Source organism: Melopsittacus undulatus, chromosome 2 (genome assembly GCF_012275295.1).
Source record: "Melopsittacus undulatus isolate bMelUnd1 chromosome 2, bMelUnd1.mat.Z, whole genome shotgun sequence".
NCBI lineage: Eukaryota > Metazoa > Chordata > Aves > Psittaciformes > Psittaculidae > Melopsittacus > Melopsittacus undulatus.
The window spans coordinates 73176379-73196381 of record NC_047528.1 but is presented as its reverse complement, the minus strand read 5'-3'; the positions used below and the strand labels follow the sequence as shown (position 1 = coordinate 73196381).

The window sequence follows — 20003 nt, the reverse complement described above, 5'->3', positions numbered from 1 at the left end:
CTTTCTAAAAACGTTACCTCCCTCCCCATGGACATCAGAAATAAATTCAACTGACCCACTCTAATTCTGCAGCGAAGACAGGCTGATGGATGAGATGTAGGCCAATCAGTCAAGGGTAACAACACAATGCACAGGCCCACAGTAAAAATCAAATCTGATTAAAATTAAATTTCTTGTAACAGCATAGGGGCCTTTATGCAGACGGGGAGAATCCTGTGGGAAAAGGCAGAGGGAAGGATGTTTTTCTTTCCTTAGTTCAGAAAATAAAAGCCCCTCCTCCATTTTGCTGCACATCAAAAATCAATGATAAAAGACAATTTTTCTGCCTGCATTCTTTCTTGCTTTATCTATGGCATGCCTGTCCTAGCACACAGGGGATTGCCTGCATGGAATTAAAATGACTTTTGCTCACTGAAGTCAACCAGCTAAACGTGTTCAGTACTTATACACTGAATTCAATCATCAGAATATCCCAGCAGTATAACAAGAGCCATCATATTACACAAATGGCAACCACTGCAGAGACAAAAGACAATACTTTCCAACACTGCTAACAAGGAAATCACAGTCACATTTTAAAAAGCTCAAAGAAAAATGACTGTTTTGTCAATTCACTAAAAAAATCCCCTACATTCCAGTTGCCACTCCTTTATTTTTTTACATTTACACCTTTTCTTTTTTCTTTTATGCTACTGCTATTTTCTTGTTGCTATTACTACTGAAACCAGCAGCTGAACAGAAAATCGTAACACAACAGAAGCTATAAAATGAAACACTTTATGAATAATAGCTAGGTCACCTGGGTTTCTCAGGCAGGCACCACAATGAACACGTAGTTCATCTCTAAAGAAAAGAAAAAGAGGTCCTAAACCAGTTATTTAAATTAATTAGCATGCATGTGCACACATTTCAATAGCCATCTTTTCACCCAGAGCCACACTCACCGCTTGCTTCCAATAGTCACATCCAATTCTCTTACACTCCCAGCTAATATCTCCTGCTGCTGTTGTAAAGGTCTCCGCGTGAGCCTGCACTCCCAGGCTTGCCAGGAAAATAACAAGATGAAAAGCTCTCGCACCACCCCTAGCCCAGAGGAACCCTGAGCCTGGCACCCCGAGCCACAACAACAACGGCACTGCAGCCCTCGCTCCAGAAAACAAATAGTTTTGAAAGGCACTGCCGTCTAATTCCAGCATGCATGATGCCAACTGTGAAAACAAAAGCCGCTAAAAACAGCGTGTGTGTGCAAGCTTAGGCACACACAGCATCTTAGTTGGAATTAACACTCGTTTTCCCCCTATTCTCCCAGCCCATCAGTGAACAGAGCAGTCGATTACGCTAAGCAAAATAGAATTCTGTATCAAGTATTGCATCGTTCCTAATTTGCAACTGTAGCTTCTGCTGATAGGGACAGAAGACACAGCCTGTACTTGAAAGACCTGGAGAACAAAAGAAATACTGTATGAATTAATACTGCAAATTTCTGTTCAGAGCTGACAGTAAAAGGTAATTGAGGCACATGCCTTTAGCTGTTTCTCTCACGCTTTAACACGAAAGACAAGACAATCTTACCAGGATTTACAGCTGTTTACCCATATTCACTAGATATATGAGCCTCGCATCCTTGCAAATGTGCCAGCCAGTTTGAAAGCCTTGCAAAACAGAATCTGTTTCAACCTCTGTGTCTCATTTACTGTAACACAGAGGATTTTCAAAGCCATGCCTCACAACAGCTGGCTTGTTTTTGCTTGCTTTCTATGATTGACAAGTTCATACAAGCTCCGTCAACTTTAACCTTGATAAGTGAAGGCTTGGTCTGTATTGTGTGTTACATCATCAGAAACTTCTGACCTTAGGGAAAAGATCTCAGAGACTTCAAAGCTTTTCCTTTCTCCCACCCCCAGCCCCCAGATTGGGTTATTAAAAAAAGAAATAAAATTTAAAAGTCCTTTAATTTTTTAAGGTTTTTTTTTTCCATTTGTGAAAATCATGATCCACATTTCAGAAATGACAGCTCTGCAAGTTTTAAATATTTAAAATGATCAAAAAAGATCAGTGTGTTACTAGGCTCCTTTCTGAGCAGCATTCAAATAACCAAGTCTTTAATGTTAGAGGAGAGTCTTCATCAACAGCCCTCCAGCTTGAATTTTTCTGCATGCGCTATGTGCACAGGCACTCTCTCTAGCAGGAGATTCTGCAGGGGAAGAACTAAATGCTTTCATGCTGCATGTGCAAATTGCCACCCCCACACTCCATCTTTAGAAACCAAAGGCATCATGGCCTTCAACAGAGCAAAGCTCACACTCCTTTCAGTTCTTCTACACGAACACATTATGGGCTTAATAGATAAACTGTGAATGAGGCTCTAATATGTATTAAAAGATCATTTTAAAAGATAACCACTTTAGGAGGACAATGTTAGTTAAACTGCATGCAAAATCACATACAGCACTGATAACTCCCTCTTAAATAACTCCCTCTAAAATTCTTCTAGCTATCTTGCCTAAAATTTTTATACCTACCAAAGCTGTTTACTTGATATCAAGATACAAGAGAAATGACTTCAAGAAAACTAAGTCTGACTGGCCCACACAGAGGAATGGAAGTTAATTGCTGTGATGTTACTTTTTATCACAAAACTTTACTCAAAGTTACTGGCATAAACAGTCCCCTCTGTGACAGCAAATCATAGTCCATGTTGCCTAAGGGCTTATAGCAGAAGGTGAGCATTTCACAGGCTAGCTTTTAGTACCAGAACACCGTAACGCTACTCCATATGTAAGAAATACATGAATTGCTGCTGCACTGAGGAGACAAATCAGTCACCTATTTCCAAAGATGCTTTTCATCAAGTAACTTAGGAGAAAATAAAATCTACAATACATCAGCATATGATGCTTTTATGAGTGTAACCACTGGAGATGAGATCTTACATTATCGCTCATCTCCCTACTCAACTGTTAGCATTAAAATAGCCACAAGAAGATAGCTGGATTTCAAGTGATGCAACAAAAACTTAAGTCTCTAGATAGTTTTCATTCTAATCCTCTTTCCAGGGAAAGCAGTAGAACCAAATCAGAACTCAAAAACTGATTAAGGCCTACAAAAATGATCTCTGTTTCTCTCTCCACAATCTTTTTTGTGTGTTTCTTTTGCTCACCTCCTATTTCAATACCTTCAGAATTACCACTTGGACTTCTCCCAGCTTCTCACACTTAGTAACACATTTGGGAGCAGGGGAGGAAACTTTCCATTAGAAAAAACTATCCTCCAACACTTCCTTTTATCAGACCACAGTGTTCTCACATACCCCTGGCTGTCACTCCACGCACAGTGGAGAACAGATGTGTAAGCAGAAATTAAGCAAAAAGAACTTCACTCAGTAAAGAAGCTGGACACAGAAAACTGGATGTGAGGAGGGGTTAGAAAGAGGGATTCAAAATTCACCTAACAAAAGCAGAGGGAGAAGCCACTTTCAAGGGTGTGGGAAATGAGCAAACTGGACAGAGGAGAAAGAGAGCTGCATTACTGTAGCATACTATAAACCAAGCACAGGCTTTGGAGACAGTCTAGCACTGATTTAATGAGATCCAGCAGCTGCTGGTGAGCCAGAGCAGAGCACCCCACTGACATGCAGGACACGCACCTGACATCTGCTGGACTGAGCACCCTAGGAGAATGAGGAACAAGAAAGCAATGTAAGTGCCTGCAAAGGTTTAGCACTCTCATGTAGCCACAATCAATCCTAGATCTCAAAATTAGAAGCTCTTGAAGAGCCACAAGCCACACGCCTCACCTCTCAGCTCAAGAAGCCTGGTAGTTTTAAAGTGGACAATAGGAGGAAGAAAAAGACTACAAGTGGGACAATTTATCATGCAACTCCTGCCTTGATCCTGAGGCATGAGAAGAATTTGGTTCAAAACCTGACCACTTCAAGAGCTACCCTGTGCCTGTGGTCATATATACTTAGACTAATTTTTCCTGAAAGATCCGGAATCCACTGTGATATTTAATTTTGAAAAGGGCATTTGCAAACACGAGGGGAATATTTTTAAAAGGAACATGCCAGATGGCATAATGCTAAGAGATAACATGAGACAAAAGATACAACATAAAACTCAGAGAAAATGCGTAACACCTACCAAAAACCCCAGACTACCCTTTTTCCTCCCCTTTCCCTGTCCCCTCCAAAGGCTGGATTAACCAGAGATTACAAGAGCATCCACCAGGGAATGAAAGTCCTACCTAAATGAAGACAATTCAGAACTAATCAAGCAAAACAATATCTAAACATAGTAAGGTTAAAACAAACAAAAAAAAAAGGGCAAGAAAAAAAACAACCAACAAACAAACAAAAAACTAAACAAAACAAAAAAAGTTACAACTCTCTAAAGGTGTTGGAACAAAAAAAGTTAAAAAAAAAAAAAGAGTTGCTTTTTCAAACACAGGTATCTGCCAGACAGATCATAAAGCAAACAAGGCCACAGCAGAAAACTGACATGGACTCCCCTCCATATCTCAATGGACTCCCCTCCATATCTCCATTAGCAAAGAACAACCTATGTGGGAATTACTGTCAGATGCTGTCCACCATTTACTGGGTAGTTACGTGGACTACATGATAATCACCTGAAACTCCCACAAGAAGTTGCTGAAATAGTATCTGTGATGCACAACCACACATTCCTCTGATACTTGGGCAACTACTTGAGCAAAGTGACACATGCAATGTTTGGGAAGGGAAGACACAAGGGTGTTGAAAACAGAGAATGGGAGAAAGAGAGAAAAAGTAAACCAAAATACTCATTATGAATATGAAGAACTTCAGAAGCATGAAGTTAACATCTAAATTAAGCCAAGAGGTACAAATTACATTAAGAGATTCAGCAGCTGCATTAACCAGCCTGTTAAAATGACAAATGGTCATTTGGGCTTTTGCAGAAGAGATGTGTCTTGAATGCATTACTATTCTCAGAAAGACATTGAGAATATACTCACTACACACGTGGACAACACAGACTTTGTGACTTTTAGAAGATTCTAAAATAAAAAATTAAAAAAAAAATTACCTGCACCAGAGGCTTTTAAAAATTTGAGTGGTATGGAACAAAGTCCTCACAACACCACGTAACAGAACTGATTAGCTCTAAATGATTTAAAAAAGGGTGAAGAAGAAGGTGGCAACAGTTGCTGCTATGAGGAAATTATACTGAGTAATAAAGACAAAAGCCAAAGATTTCTTACCATTGAGCAAATGGGCATAAGACAACAGCTGAAATTCAGATTTAATAAATGCAAAGCAATCCTCAGGATAGCTATTTCTATACCTCAGCAACATATACAATGATGTATAACTGAAATTACTGCTATGTGAGAAGGAAAAGTTGAATTTCACACACCATTCTATGAACATATCATCTCTGTACTCCACAGCAAAAAAGCAAACAAACAAAACCCCAGTCAAAAGAAAGAAACCATTGTGTTACTTTATGAATTCATAGTGCACCCTAATGTTGTAGTTCTTTCACTGTGCCAAAAGGAATGCATGAGAATGTGGAAAGTCACAGAAGAAGAAAGCAAGGATGGGTAAAGCCATAGAACAGCTTTCACAGAGGAGACACCCTACCAACCATCTGCAAAAAAAGTGCTCTTCCTCAAAACACATCATACAAAAAGCTATGGATCTCAAAAGTCAGTGTGAGTCAAAAACCAGTTAGTCATTTTTATGAAAGAAAAATGTGTCAAGGGCTATTAACCACAAATCCTTAGGACTGCAAGGATACCCTGCAGCATGGCTCCCTGTCTGCCTTGGTTTTATTTTCTCCAAGCATCTGCCACTGTTCAGAGAAAGGAAACCTGCTTAGGTAGACCTTTGGCCTGTGTTTTTAAGTATCAACTTCCTGTATGTATCAGCTATTCAAAATTACACTTTCCCTGTATGAAACATGACCTTTATTTAGCTGTCATTAATCAGTCACATACACTAGCACACTGGAAAGATACAGTGGTTCATGGCAATGAAACATGTACTAACTGCAAGTATTTACAGAAATCTAAGGAAGACAGAAGGTGGCAAGGGATTCCCAATACATGAACAGATGCCGTTGGACTCTGTCTTCCTTGTTGCCTCTATCTGCATGGGAAGAGACACAGAAGAGTTTTCCCAGTTTCGGACAAAATATAAACTTTGTTAACAGCCCAAGACTGTACTGAAACATCCATTAGCTCATATGATGCATACAGTAACTTCAATAGCAAGGAATAGTGGTCTGATGCCTGAAGAATCCTTATCTCATGATAAAGAAATACTTCTGTAACTAGAAAGGAAGGGCTTCAGCAGCTCAAATACTTGAAAATCTTTATTAACAGCTAAAAGCCCGTGATGATGCACTTTCGCTCTTCTGCACTTCCTCCAGATGATACCAAATAGCTCCACACAACTTGCTGGAAAGGGAAAACTGTCTTTTTATTTTTTTTTTAATTTTATTATTATTTGTCCTTTTCTAACTGCTAGCTTCAAAAGGAGTGTGAGCAGCAGGTCGAGGAAGGTGATCCTGCCCCTCTGCTCTCTTGAGACCTCACTTGGAGTATTGTGTGCAGTTCTGGTGTCCTCAACATAAAAAGGACATGGAACTGTTAGAACAAGTCCAGAGGAGGGCCATGAGGATGATCAGGGGACTGGAGCACCTCCCATATGAAGACAGGCTGAGAAAGTTGGGGCTGTTCAGCCTGGAGAAGAGAAGGCTGCGTGGAGGCCTCATAGCAGCCTTCCCGTATCTGAAGGGGGTTATAGGGATGCTGGGGAGGGACTATTCATTAGGGACTGTAGTGATAAGACAAGGGGTAATGGGTCAAAACTTCAACAGGCAAAGTTTAGACTGGATATAAGGAGGAAGTTCTTTATTGTGAGGGTGGTGAGGTACTAGAATGGGTTGCCCAGGGAAGTTGTGAATGCTCTATCCCTGGCAGTCTTCAAGGCCAGGCTGGACAGAGCCTTGGGTGCCATGGTTTAGTGTGAGGTGTTCCTGCCCATGGCAGGGGTGTTGGAACTAGATGATCTTAAGGTCCTTTCCAACCCTGACTATTCTATGATTCTATAATTCATGCAAGAAGGCTTCTGAATTTATTACTGGTAGGAATTCAGATCTCCAAAGCATTACTTCAACCAAACTGGTATACTCTGGCTACATGAAAAGTGTGTTTTCTTTTCTCTTTAACGGAATAACTAATCTTCCTCAAAAAAGAACATTTAAATCTTTATAATAGTCCTTATTATACTTAGATTGATTTCAAAAGAGAACACTTCACTTTCTAAGCTCTTGAACAAAATGAATGTAGAAATGGATAGTACACTGCGTATCAGATAAAAGAACGCAATCATTCATATTTACAATTTACTTTCTACAAAATAGTGCTTGTTACGTTAGCAAACTGATAGGAAATAGTTCTTCTATTTAGAAGAACTGATGTGAAAAATCACAAGACCTGTAGGTGAAGTGTAAAACAGAGAACTCAAGACTTCTTTTGTACCATAAAATATTGAAGTTTGTTAATACATGCATGAAATGTTTGCTCAAGTAATTTTTCACTGATCAGTAAGGAAGCAGTTGCACAAGATCATACTATTTCTTCCTCAAAAAGAAAAAGAAAGATGGTGAGAACATTTTGCTTACATAGCTCTGGTGATGTCTTGATATGTCCTGCTGAGACTAATGACTGAGACACACTCACCCTGAAATATTCACTCACGAAAATCTTCTCAATTTGACTCTGAAAATGTATACACAGTACATAAAGAACAAAATTAATATGCGATGCAATGCCTGTAAGCAGAGCTCTGCTGAAGTATTTAAGCAAACGGCCCTTTTGCTACATATACAAAATCTGAAACCCCACAAACCGATCAACCAGAAAACCCCTTCAAGTCTTGCACTTCAATACTCAGTTCTCAACATAAGCAGATGCTACCTTTGTATACTGCTACTATAACACATTTTTTGACAGGACAGTAAAAACCCCAAAATGTATAACTTAAAATTATTGAAGTTATAAAATAAATGGGTAGTTCCTAAGAATATTTCCAAAGTCTAATCTATCTTCCAGTGTATAATTTACACCATTTATCACTGTAAGCATGAGATTACATGAGAAACTCATTACTTCAGATGTGTAATGCGGGTTTTTTTACCCTCTGCAAGCTAGCCCTGACGGACATATAGTCCCAACCCCTATAATGGTCCCAAGCCAAAACAAGCAGGTATATTTTATACATGTATACATATATACACAGACATCCATATATACTTGAGATGCATAAACATGTATACAAATGGAGTATCACTCATTCAAAAAAATCAGTTTCTTGAACTTGGGAGCCTCCCTATAGGCTCCTGTTTCTGGCTTGCCAGAGATTTTTTATAACACTGAACTTGGGCATTTAGGTCAATTTAGGCATCAAGTAATGATTTTTCCTTTGGTTTTGTATGGCAAAGGCTGTTCCTTTGTCCTCAAGAGCTCAGACAGGAACAACTACTAAGGCATGGAAGAACTAAATGAAACATCTTACAGTGTTTAGAGTCGAGTCATGCTGTGGTTCTATACTTGACATGCACATGCTCTTGTACTTGACACCTACTAAATATTGAAAGGTTTTCTGTGACTTGTGATCTCATAAATCCTTTTTCACTTTTTGAAGTTATGTAATGTTCATAGACATTGCAGAAGCAAATTAACAGAGTCACAAGTTAAATGTTCTTAGAAAGTAAATAAAGGCAATGGTTGTGAACATCTCTACTAGATGGCAATCTCAAGAATTAGATCACAGAGCACTATTCTTTTGATACAGATTGACATTTATGTGTCCTGTGTCATCCAGCAGGAAGCCACAGAGACTACTGGTTGGAGCACACATTTCCATCTTTAACCTTCTGAAGGGTTATGTTGGTTTAGAAATTGTGGAGACTTCTGTAGGGAAGTTAATTATATAACCGGCGTATGCTATTTGACAAATACAGAGACAGACGCATTTAAAGGATAGACTTTGCATCTGTGAAAAGCTAAGTGTTAGCAATTAATCTGAAATAGGACTAGCATCACTAAAATAAGAGAATCAATTTTTATTTTACAGATTAGACTTGTCTAATGCTTTTAAGCAGACCTAAAGTTGAGAACATACTTAGCAACAAGCCTCAGTGTAAAAATATCAGCTCATCCTAGATGATTGCTTGCATGCCTGTAAGTTCGTAACAAGAGCGGTTTGGTTCTTGCAAGAGAGCTGACAATGGCTACTATGGACCACTACCTTCCCTTCCTATAAAAATAACACTCCAAGCTATTAAATACTGCAGTTCAGAAGAACATGAAGCTTTGCTAAAAAGGGAGATGAAACAACCTAAATTCACTGGAAGCACTCAGTAACCTCAGATGGGAAAAATACAGCCCATAGATGAAAGGAGTTCATAACTATCTTCATCAGCTTAAAAAAATCCCCAACTTTTAGAAGAAATGTTAATTTAGGTTTTACAACTGTGTGCTAAAAAAAGAGCAGCACCAAAAAAAATACTGTAGCAAAATGAGCCAGCAGCAAAAAGCCCAGGAGAAAAAAACTGCTTAGCTTGCACTTTCTTTTTTTTTAACCATTTGCTGTTACAATACTACAAACCTTTTTCATTCTAGATTTAGGGCATTAAAAAGACCTTATATTTTACCTGAAAATAATGAGGGAAGCTTTGATGGGAAACATTCAAAGCTTACTTAAAAACCAAATTATTAATTTTTTTTGTTTTCAATTTTTTTTCCAAAACAACAGGAGGGGAAGGAGGTCACAAGCACCTTGTGTCATTGGGACAGTCTCTAACCTAACAAAGGCATCCACGGACGCCATTGCTGACCCTCAGCTTGGGTCCACATAAATGCTGATGGGCAGCTCCTGTGACCAGCACAGCCATGGTGCCTTTGGAAGCACAAAGCCAACTGCAGAAAACAGGCCTCAGCAACACAAAATAAGGGCCATGAGCAATATAATCCAAACCTAAGTTTTCAAAGAAAGTTTTAAATATGACCACAAGTTTTGGTTAATATTAATGTCCAAGAATATACCATGGATTAGGGAGATCTGCTAGCCATTTGCAGAGTGCTAGTTTTTAAAAGTAGGGAAACTAAATGCCCATAGGGCAGCTCAAACATAGTAAAATCATTTCATGTCATGATGTGTCCAGTTCCTTTTGTGCACAAGAATGCCGTGTTAAAAAAAGAGCACATGGAAATACATATTCTTTCCCAGAAGACAGCCACGCATCATCATGCATGTTCACAACACAGGAATTAAATGCCCAAATGAGAGCCTTTGTTTACTTAGTTTTTTTGAATACAGAAGACATACAAGTCCTCTGCATAACATAAATGCTGAGGAAAACTGCAAAAGTGACCATTTAACAAAACCTTCTGGAATGCAGTGAAATGGCCAAATACTCTGAAATAGTATGTCAAAATAAGCTTTAGTTTAAAAAAACAGAAGTAACTGCAGCTGGTGCCCCGTCATGTGATTTTCGTGGATTCCCTGATTATAAAGCGAGAATTGTGCTGCACAAACACTGCTAAAATGCTGGCATAAGAATATCATTCACACTCTTTTGTGATTAGGGTTCAGCACTGCTGGATGGAAATCATTTTACTTGTCCAGAGATGCTGTCTGCCTACAGAAGCTCATCTGATCCCAGCTGATTGCACTGTCGACTCCCCCTCTCCCTCCCCTCCAGCCCAATCTCCCCCCCATGCACATGCGCACACAGGTTGACACCCTCATGGGCTATTCATTTTGAAATCACTATGGTGAGTACAAAGGGCCACAAGGAATTAGAAAAATTGCAGATGACCTCTTCAGCGGGGCCATAAGCAATGCAAAATACAGAGAAAACCACAAATAAATACTGATTTTTGACAAGCTTTTACAGTTATGACTAGACTACTATGCTACAGTTCATCATTTTCTCTCCCCTTGAGAGACTAATACCACTTCCAGAGCTGAGGAATGCCCATAGAAGTTATTTTTCCTATACATGTGTTTCTTCTGCTAAGAAACCCAGAGCCATCAAGCCTGATAGCAGTGTGTGCACAATCTCAGCTCAGCTGCCACACACTACAGCAGCTGCAGTATCAGCAATCATTGAAATCACTGCTTACATTACAACAGCTCCTGCAAACAGGGGCCAGAAGGAGGAGGAGGATACCTCCCTGCATGTAACACATTTAAGGACTTTAACTGCATTGTGTATGCAGTCATACATTTGAAAAGGGTCTGAAAATATCGTGTAGTTTCATTAAAACACAAATTAACAAAGAAAAGTGGAGCTGATCAAACCTGAAAATATCTTTTGGTGGCTTCTGTTCATGTACTGCATTTGGTAAAGGCAAAAGCAGAGAAAAGGCCAATTTACAGCACTACTGTGTTCCAGTAGCATGCTGTCTTTGCCAAGGATAATACTGGAAAACTCTTCTGGGAAACCTCAAGCATTCCCTCAACCCTGCCTACCCCCCTCCACCAAAAACCTGTAACTGATAAATATAAAAAATACCTGAATCATTTCAGGCACACAAATAAGAATCATCTGGCTCTGAACAAGCTGTAATACACTCAACACTTAAGAATTTCTTCAAGCTTACCCTAGACTCCCTGTAAATTTCAGTCGTAACAATAATCCTATCATGCAGGTTGAAATACGTGGGGAGAAGGAGGGAAACAAGGAAAACCAGCATTGTGAAAACTCTGAAATCATCAGCAAAACTTCCAGTCTGGGTCAGGAAAAGATCAGATCAGAGTTGTCATAAGGAATCTCTTATAGCAAGAAATTAAGAAAGACTTACCTTACAGTGCAGTTCCTTTCATCCAGATTAACTTTAGAGAAAATACGCTCCCCATCTTCCTTTAAATCCTCTGCTTGCCTCCTTACTTCAACTGAGACTTCCTAAAAGTGGTTTACAGCAGAAGTAAGACACCAAGTCATCATGTTTCAGACTCCTAAAAAATCTGTGATTATGGAACCTCTTATTTGTGGGTTTGCTCTGTTTGAATATACATGAAGTCAACAGCACAGTATGTCTTAAGCTTGCTTGGTTTTAAGTGGTACAGTATGCTATGTGACCTCTTGCACAGCACTACCGACCTGGCTGTACTCAACTTACTGCTCTACTTTGTTGATCTACAGAAGAGTTTAACATTTATATCAGCGTTTGCAACTTTCACTTGGCAAAGGCAAAAATATATGTGGCAAAGAAGTTAGAGGAGAGCTGCTCCTGTTTTAGAAGATGCACGTATGCACCAGCTTTTGAATCCCTGAGCGTATACTTCAGTTTCTCAGCAAAACACACAACATCCCTGTTCCAGAGTTTTATTATCTCACTATCTTCAAACAACCACACCCAAAGCACAGTTTTGCATTACAAACACTGAACCTACAAGAAACTTAATTGAGCATTAGCACTGCAATCATCTGAATCAGGAAAACATCTTTACTTACTAGAGTCTGTTTTAAGCATCTTCAAGGTGCTTATCACCATATTTTCCAGGTGCCTAAGCAGGTGTCTGCTTTTTGCCCCAGGAGGCCTATCCTGAACTTGAAGGCACTGACTAATAAACCAGAAATGCATACATGTAATAGATGATACAATGATTTTTCTGCTGGGTAGGCAATTATTAAATAATTTAGTTAATTTAATTTTCAAAATAACTTCCATGTGAGTATTTCCAGTGCTTGGAATCTCTACCCTAATAAATTACTCGCATAGTTAACTCTGCACGTAAGAGTTCAAAAATAACTTTTGTCAAACTTAAAGATGCACAAAAAAATAAAAGAAAAAGAATCCACAACTTTTAGAGATCAACATATATGTTTCTTTTTGAGCTATTCTTATTCTAATCCCTGTCCACACACATACAGGTGTCATGTGGATGTGTGCGCAGGTATGTATGCACACAATGTTATTACCAAGAGAGGAAAAAGTAACATACAACTGCATCGCCTCAGTTCTTTTCTTGCATAAGGCGAAGTTCAGCACAGGTTGAACATACTATGACTCCTTATACAATGATGCAATCTTGAGCAGCCTGAACATCTTTTAAACAGAGAACTTAAGAAACTTGGTTTCTCTGTTTACTTCCCCTGCCACCTGCCAACCATTCCCTGGCCATGCTCAGTTAAAAATTAACTTAATATTTACATGCAAGTTGAACAGACATTTGGCATCTCTCTAAGGAATAAATTTATACATCTTAAATCAAGCAAACTGTCATAAAACACTTGCTGAAGTGTAGCTTTAACAGCTAAACATGTTTTTTTAATCTCTACCTTTTATCAGGCAGACATTTTGTCCTACGTAGTTTTTGCATCAAGCCAGTTTACAAGCAAAAAGGAAATACATGGAAAATGACTAGACCATTAAAAAGACTGGACAAAAGTAGGCATTATTTACCCTTGGAATATTTTTATTCATAATTTCAGAGAACAGAAAGCCTTAAGATGGGGAAGGCAGCCACACCAATGAAAAAAACTACGGGTGAAGATTGCTTTGATCCTCCTATACCTCTACTGTGAAAAGAGGATATTATCAAATCAATATTTGGCTACAACACACAAGAGATTACTTTATTCAATTGTCCTTTGCTACACTTAATTCCTGTGCAATGCAAACTTTGATCAGCTTCATTTTACTTACAGGAGCTACCTATAACAACCATTCTCTTACTGGCAAAAGGCAAACACCATAGTACATTGTGTTCCCAGAACGGGAATCTTCATAAAAATCCCCTTCCACCACTCTCCTGTCCCCCCACCTGGGCAACTCATAAGGATAAAAGCAAAAGACACTTGTACCTGTTTGTAGAAATCAGCAGAAGGAGATGATCTAGACCTCTCATGAGTGTACTGTGCTTTCTCATGTTGTTCGTGGCCTGCATCAAGAATATTATCGGCTGAACGGTACCTCCCTGAGTTCCGTGGCTCTATTGGCTTCCGCTGCTCCTTCCATGATGCCTCATACTCTGCAAAGGTTCCCAGGCGCTGCGGCTGCTCAGATTTCACAATCCTATCAGCAGCCTTACTGCTGCTACTATGGTGGACATTATCTTTTGCAGCATGTACAGTTTCTAGTCCAAGAGAGGCTGCCCGACCTCTTCTCTCATACTCCTCTCCCTCCTGTCCACTGTGAACTTTCCTATCTGGCCTCTCAGGCTGTCCCTCAGCTAGACTGGAGGGAGCTGGTTTCTGTGGTGGTCTCCTTTGTGCAGGCTTACTTGTTTCTTCAAAAAATTTCCACCTGTCTGCAAACGAACCCAGAGCTTCTTCAGATGGATTTGGACAGCAATGAGCACGGCACTCATCCTCCGTCATTCCCACCTCATTCATCTTCTCTGGTTCAGAGTAAGACTTCATTTTTTGCTCTGTTGTGAACCTCTTCCTGGCTCCGATGCGAGAAACGTGATGAGTGCCACTCCCTGTGGGGTTTGGTTTAGCTTGTGTAGCCTCGAGGAATCCAGACACATCTTCAGAAACCAAAGCCAATAATGAACAGTTGTAACTACCAGTTTTCTGCTCGGGTGACCTGGGTAGATATTCAGTGGGGCTGGGCTCCAAGTCCCGCCGTTTGAAGGATGTTGCCCTCAGAACCCTGGCCTGGGCCTCTTTGAGGTGATCCTTGTAGGTGGTGGTAAAATTAGTGTCTGGGGAGACAGTGACATTTTCTGCTGAATCTGGCTTCCAGGTCTCGCTGCACTCCTCTGTTTCAGATGACCCTACTAACGTAGCAGTGCTTCTACTTTTCTGCAGCTTTGCTCTTCTCATTTGGATCTCATTTCTCAGGGTTGTTGCAAAACGATCACTTCTTCGTGCCTGTTTAGACAAGTGAGTGTCAAATGGGGCCTGTCGCTCTGTTACCACTTCTGAGCTGTTGTTAGATTGCTTTTTCCCTTCCTGAGTTAAGGAGTGCAACATTGGGGTCTTCTGAGGAGAAATCTTGCTACTCTCATCTTTCCCCCACCTAAAATCTTTATGAGCAGATCTTTTTTCGGTGTTAAGGACACAGCCCTTTAGATATTCCTGTTGACCATACCTGGTTTCATTTTCCTCAGAGCTGCTTTCAAAATTTTTCTTTTGTACAGGCTTCTCAGTGTGATTGGGTTTTCTAGCTTCTTCTATTACAGCACACCTAGCATCCCCATCGAAAGGGTGATGACTGCTGTTCTCACACCCTTTCAGTGAAGATTCAACAGACTGTTGAGGTAGATAGTATTTTGGTTTTTGGACCACTGTGACAACTGCAAGATTTTCTTGAGATCCGAGAGGTGGGTCAGTCCCCACTCCAGGTTTCCAGCTCTCATCCTTGAGTTGTAGTGGCTTTGAGCTTCCCTGAGCAGGCTGTTTTACCGTCACACAGTAATAGCGACTCTGTCCAGTGTTGTCCACTTTCTGTTCAGCAGCACTGTTCGAAGAAGAGGAAGTGTTGGGGAGCCCAGCTTGGTTTGGACTGTAGCCATGAAAATGATCTGTTGGTGACTCCTGAATGCCACTATAGGACAGATAATGTTGCTGATCTTTAGGCGCAGCTAAGATTCTTGCATTGTGAATAAAAGTGCTTTCGTCACTGTACTGGTGCTGGTGGTGGTAACTGTAAATAGGCTGTGCAAACCGAACATCAGTGCTGGACAAGGATGACTGCAGTTTGTTCACAGTTCCCGCATTACTGTTGTACCTTTCACCAGCTGAGCAAAAAGTGTGTTCTGAATTGAGATCAGATTTATAATTTGAGCTGCTGACTCTCCTGTCACATGCCCTGGAGGGCCTTCGCTGCTGCTCCACAGTTTCCAAGTTCCAGTCATTCCTGGGCTGAGACCGGTTCAGGGCTGTGAGGTGCTGCATGCTGGCACCCTCTGAGTACACAGGGCCATGGGCTTTCTCATGGCCTTTGGTAGCAGCAAAGCTGTCACTACGAAGTGGTGGAGGTGGTGGGGGAGGAGATGAGGACTTGTTCTTATCAGGAACATACCACACAGGTCCAAAACTGGATCTCCCAGAGCTAGTGAGCTTGGCATCAGAATGCTCCTCTATTCTAGGACTTTTATTGTTCTCATATTGGGTGGGAGCTGGCAAATACCCGGGTTTTTCCTCTGCTCCACTGCTGTCATTCAAGAACTGGCCTGACTTACTTCCATGCTTAGAAGTCTCCCAGTGGCCTACTTTGTATAGCATGTTCTCTGTTGAAGAAGTGTCTGTGTTGGACAGAGTGTGGTCAGGTGTGCTAGAACTTGTGGAGAAAGACCCGTAGGCTGAATCCCGCTTATTTTGGCTCCCTAGATGGTCAATGCTACTATTAGACCTTGCAGAAGAAAGTCTTCCGTACTGGGCTACCTGTGGAGTGTGGTCCCAGCTGTCCATACTTCCCAAAGAGCTGAATTGGTCAGAAGTGCGATGAAGACTTGACTGATCCCATGAGTTTGACAGGTCATGAGAAGAACAACTATGGCTGGAAACAAACAAAAAGCCTCAGTGTAAATATGCCAGTTAAAAAATGCCACAACATTATTAAAAATATACAGCCACCAATTTTACTAACATTGGTTAAGATCTATCTGCATACTAGCTACTCAAAACAATCTACTAAATTGGAAGTTTGAACACAAAGTCAGGGCTTTATACTCTGCCACTGATTCAAAGCTTGAAACCTGACTAACTCAACTTCCCCTTCTAAGTTTACCAGTAAGTAATACCTTTTTAGCTCTTTGAAGGCTCCCCTCTCTCCTCTGCAAGGTTTTTTTTTCTGATTTTGCTTTTAGACAAATTAAGTTTGGGCTCCATTAGCCCTGTCGTTCCCAGGAGAAACCAACTTATTTTTCAGTTTATTTTCCAGGCACCCTGACTATTACAGTGATTAAAACTCACGGCCTTCCCTGTTCATCTTTTGTGATTTCACTATAAACTTCTTCAGCCCATAAAGTTATTGCCTTGTCCTGCTTATCCAAATCTGCCCATTAATTTAATATTTTAATTTCTACATGGTTTCTAAACGTAGGTTCACTAAAAACATTTGCCTCAAATGCCACCATTTATAGTTCTGAGCTGCCACATGCACCTTACTAATACGCTTTCAAACCACTCGCAGGTTGACACCTTTACAGCAATATCATCATTCAGTTCTGCAACACTGACAGGAAAATGATAGGAGAAGATGGCAGAGCAATCTAAGCTTTGCATGGCCAAAACTAAAGTTTTGACCTTCCTTCAAGAATCCTTCCTGCCACCAGTTCCCCTCAACACCTTTTCCTCTACAGAAACATCATCTTTGATACTGTACTTTCTCTAGATAATTTGCCTAGGACTTTATTTCAAGATTTTGCTGCTTCTGTTGTTTTCCTACCTAATCAGTTTTGTTCTGTTTTCTTTCTTTTCTATCTTCCACAGCACTAACCTCCTGTCAAACCAACACACTGATACTGGGACAACAGTCTTTTCAATTATTCTCATCACATCTCCCTGTTTGAACTTTACTGGCAGCTCCTACTGTTTTTATATACCAAATTCAAATTCTTGCCCTTGCTTGCAAAGCCCCTTGGTAGAAATCCCAGAATTATTCCACTTCCCTGTAGCTATAATTAAATGAAACATCTGTCAAATCTTGTGCAGTAAAGAAACCTGTCAAAGCTAGCAATGAAATTAGATTAGTCCACATAAAATATACAGAGAGTGATATAGATCTTTCTTTTTTGTCAAAAATATTGCAAAGGTCAACTCAACAGTTCTTTGTAATTCAACATTAACACAGTAATTGTTCTTCTTCCCCCATCTATTACTGTGTAGCCTTTGTAACTTTTTTACACAACATGGTCAGAAGCAATTTATGTGAAATAAGAGAAGGTATACTTGTGCTTATTTTCTAAAAGCATTTTATTAACAATATGCACTAAGACTGGACTCATCTTGTGGGTTTTTTGTTCTTTCATTCTTTTATTTTCAGAAATCGAAACCACTTTGCTGAACAGTTAAAAGGATCTTAATTGTCATCTTGGGCAGATACTGTGGTTCATGTAAAAAGTGTCTTGGGTCACTAATAGACTCTTCCTTGTTAATAAAGAATGTAGGGCATATATTGCTATGAATTGCTGTTATTTCTCCCTTCAGCACTAAGATATTTTGGCACTGATTAAAATAAAGATGACACTTGTGCAGGAAAGCCTCCATTTACAAGCCTCATGTAGATCTGCTGTTATCAAATGTGAAGCAGATATTATCAGCCTAAAAGGTGAAAGCTCTGTTAGAAAATGCCTAATGGAAACTCAGCAGATGCAGCAAAAGCTTCAAAGACAGGACAGAAAAGTTTCTGGTGGTGTGCTACTGCAAAGTCTTTAACTGCAGGCAATCATCCCATGAACCCTGACATGGAAGAGAGTACAAAAGCCATTTCTCTGTCAGAGCCTGGCATCTCAGGATATCCTTTTCTCAATGTTTTTTGTTTAGAGTGGATTCACAAAAGCTGGTCAATGTCTGGCAAGTAAAGCTGAGGAATAATCTACAAACACCAACCTTGACTATTCTGGCTAATAAACGCACTTCCCCTGCCAAACCCTGGGGCAGGAGCTTCTGCTTTTGTGCCCTCCCAGAAATGACATAATCTCAGCAGATCAGGCCACATGGGATTACAGACCAGATGTACCTGACCCTAACTGCCCCAAAACCTCAGTTTAAGCAGCCTTACCAAAGCACACCCACACCAGAACGAAGTTGAAGAGGTTATTAGTTTCAACTGCACACCCAGGAGCACGAAAAAAAAAACCCACATAAGGTCCTCTATTGTATTATATTCTACTGGAAGAAAATGCAGTGTCTGAACTTTTGGCAATTTAAGACAACTCATATCCATAACTCCCAGAAAAATACACTCAGCCTTAGTCTAGGGTGGGCTAGAAAAGCCTGTATCCATGTTGTTAAGGTATGACTTCTGTAAAAAAGAGAGCAGAAGACTCACAGAGGGAAATTAGCACCAAAAGCTTACAAGGTCTAATGCTCTAGCCTTGCGTGAGAGGCACTTACACCTGCCAGAACTACCCTCTCTCCTACTAATATTCCTATGTATCAGTGTAGATAGAGTCCCTTATAAGTCTCTTTTCCTATGGTTTCATGCACCTTCTCAAAAGTCTAAATTCAGTAGGCTGGCAAAAAAACCCAAAACAGCCCTCCCTCCATCCCAATTCGCCTGTAGCTTAACCTAGTATCATCCTAGGTAGGAAGGACAATTTTCAGAGGGTTGTTTTGTTCAGCCGTGCCCCACCCCACAACACACAATATCCGGACAAGTCCTTCCTTGGAAGAGTGCAAAAACATCTCTTTCTCCTCTCTGAACTCTGGTTTTACAAGTGATTTAGTTTCCACACTCAGAGAGAAAATGAAGGTGGGCACATTCAGGGGATTTTAGGCTGTGAATACTAATCTCAGATGCTTAGCTCAAGGAAGGACAAGAAATTCTAGAAATAGCTGGAGGATGGGACCCTTGGGTTAGAAATATTCCCTCCTCACTCTGTGTCTATTATTTTCTTGCATACTGCTGCTTTCAGCTACTGACTGCTATGTCTCTGGTTCAGCTTAGTGCTTCACTTAGAAGTGCACTGTGTTTCTTGGTTTTGTGAACTGTACTTTGAAAAAGGGAATCTCTGAAGTTGCTCACCTTTTTGCAGAATCCCTCTCTGCAACTGGGATTCTCAAATATCCAAGTCCTTGGCCTGGCACTCTGGGAATGCTAGGCCTCCAGGAGTCCGAGTATGAAGTCGGGTCTGCCACTGAAACTGTCTTGGGCAACAGACACCATGACTGACAGATCTCCCAAATACATCAACTTTCAGCACAGATAGGCGAGGGGTTCAACATGGCAGTGCCCCGGCAACGCTGGTGTTAGACTGTGCTAAAGCCACTAAATATTTCAGCAGCATCTGAGAAATAATTTGCCCTTTTTATTAATATTGATGT

At 40.4% G+C, this 20003-nt stretch overlaps 1 protein-coding gene across 4 annotated transcripts in view; it reads right to left on the bottom strand.

Moving 5' to 3' along the window:
* SHROOM2 (shroom family member 2) overlaps positions 1–20003 on the bottom strand; it is a 127928-nt gene that overhangs the window by 27005 nt on the left and 80920 nt on the right. For 2 of the 4 annotated variants that reach the window (XM_034059939.1, XM_034059940.1), the window contains exons 4-5: positions 13869–16506; positions 11863–11963 (exon numbers count right to left, since the gene is read on the bottom strand). In XM_034059939.1, coding sequence (XP_033915830.1) covers positions 11863–11963; positions 13869–16506 — 2739 coding nt within the window. Of the gene's footprint in view, positions 1–944; positions 1003–11862; positions 11964–13868; positions 16513–20003 lie in introns of those variants that run through there. The other 2 variants (XM_034059938.1, XM_034059942.1) reach the window with 2 other exon arrangements.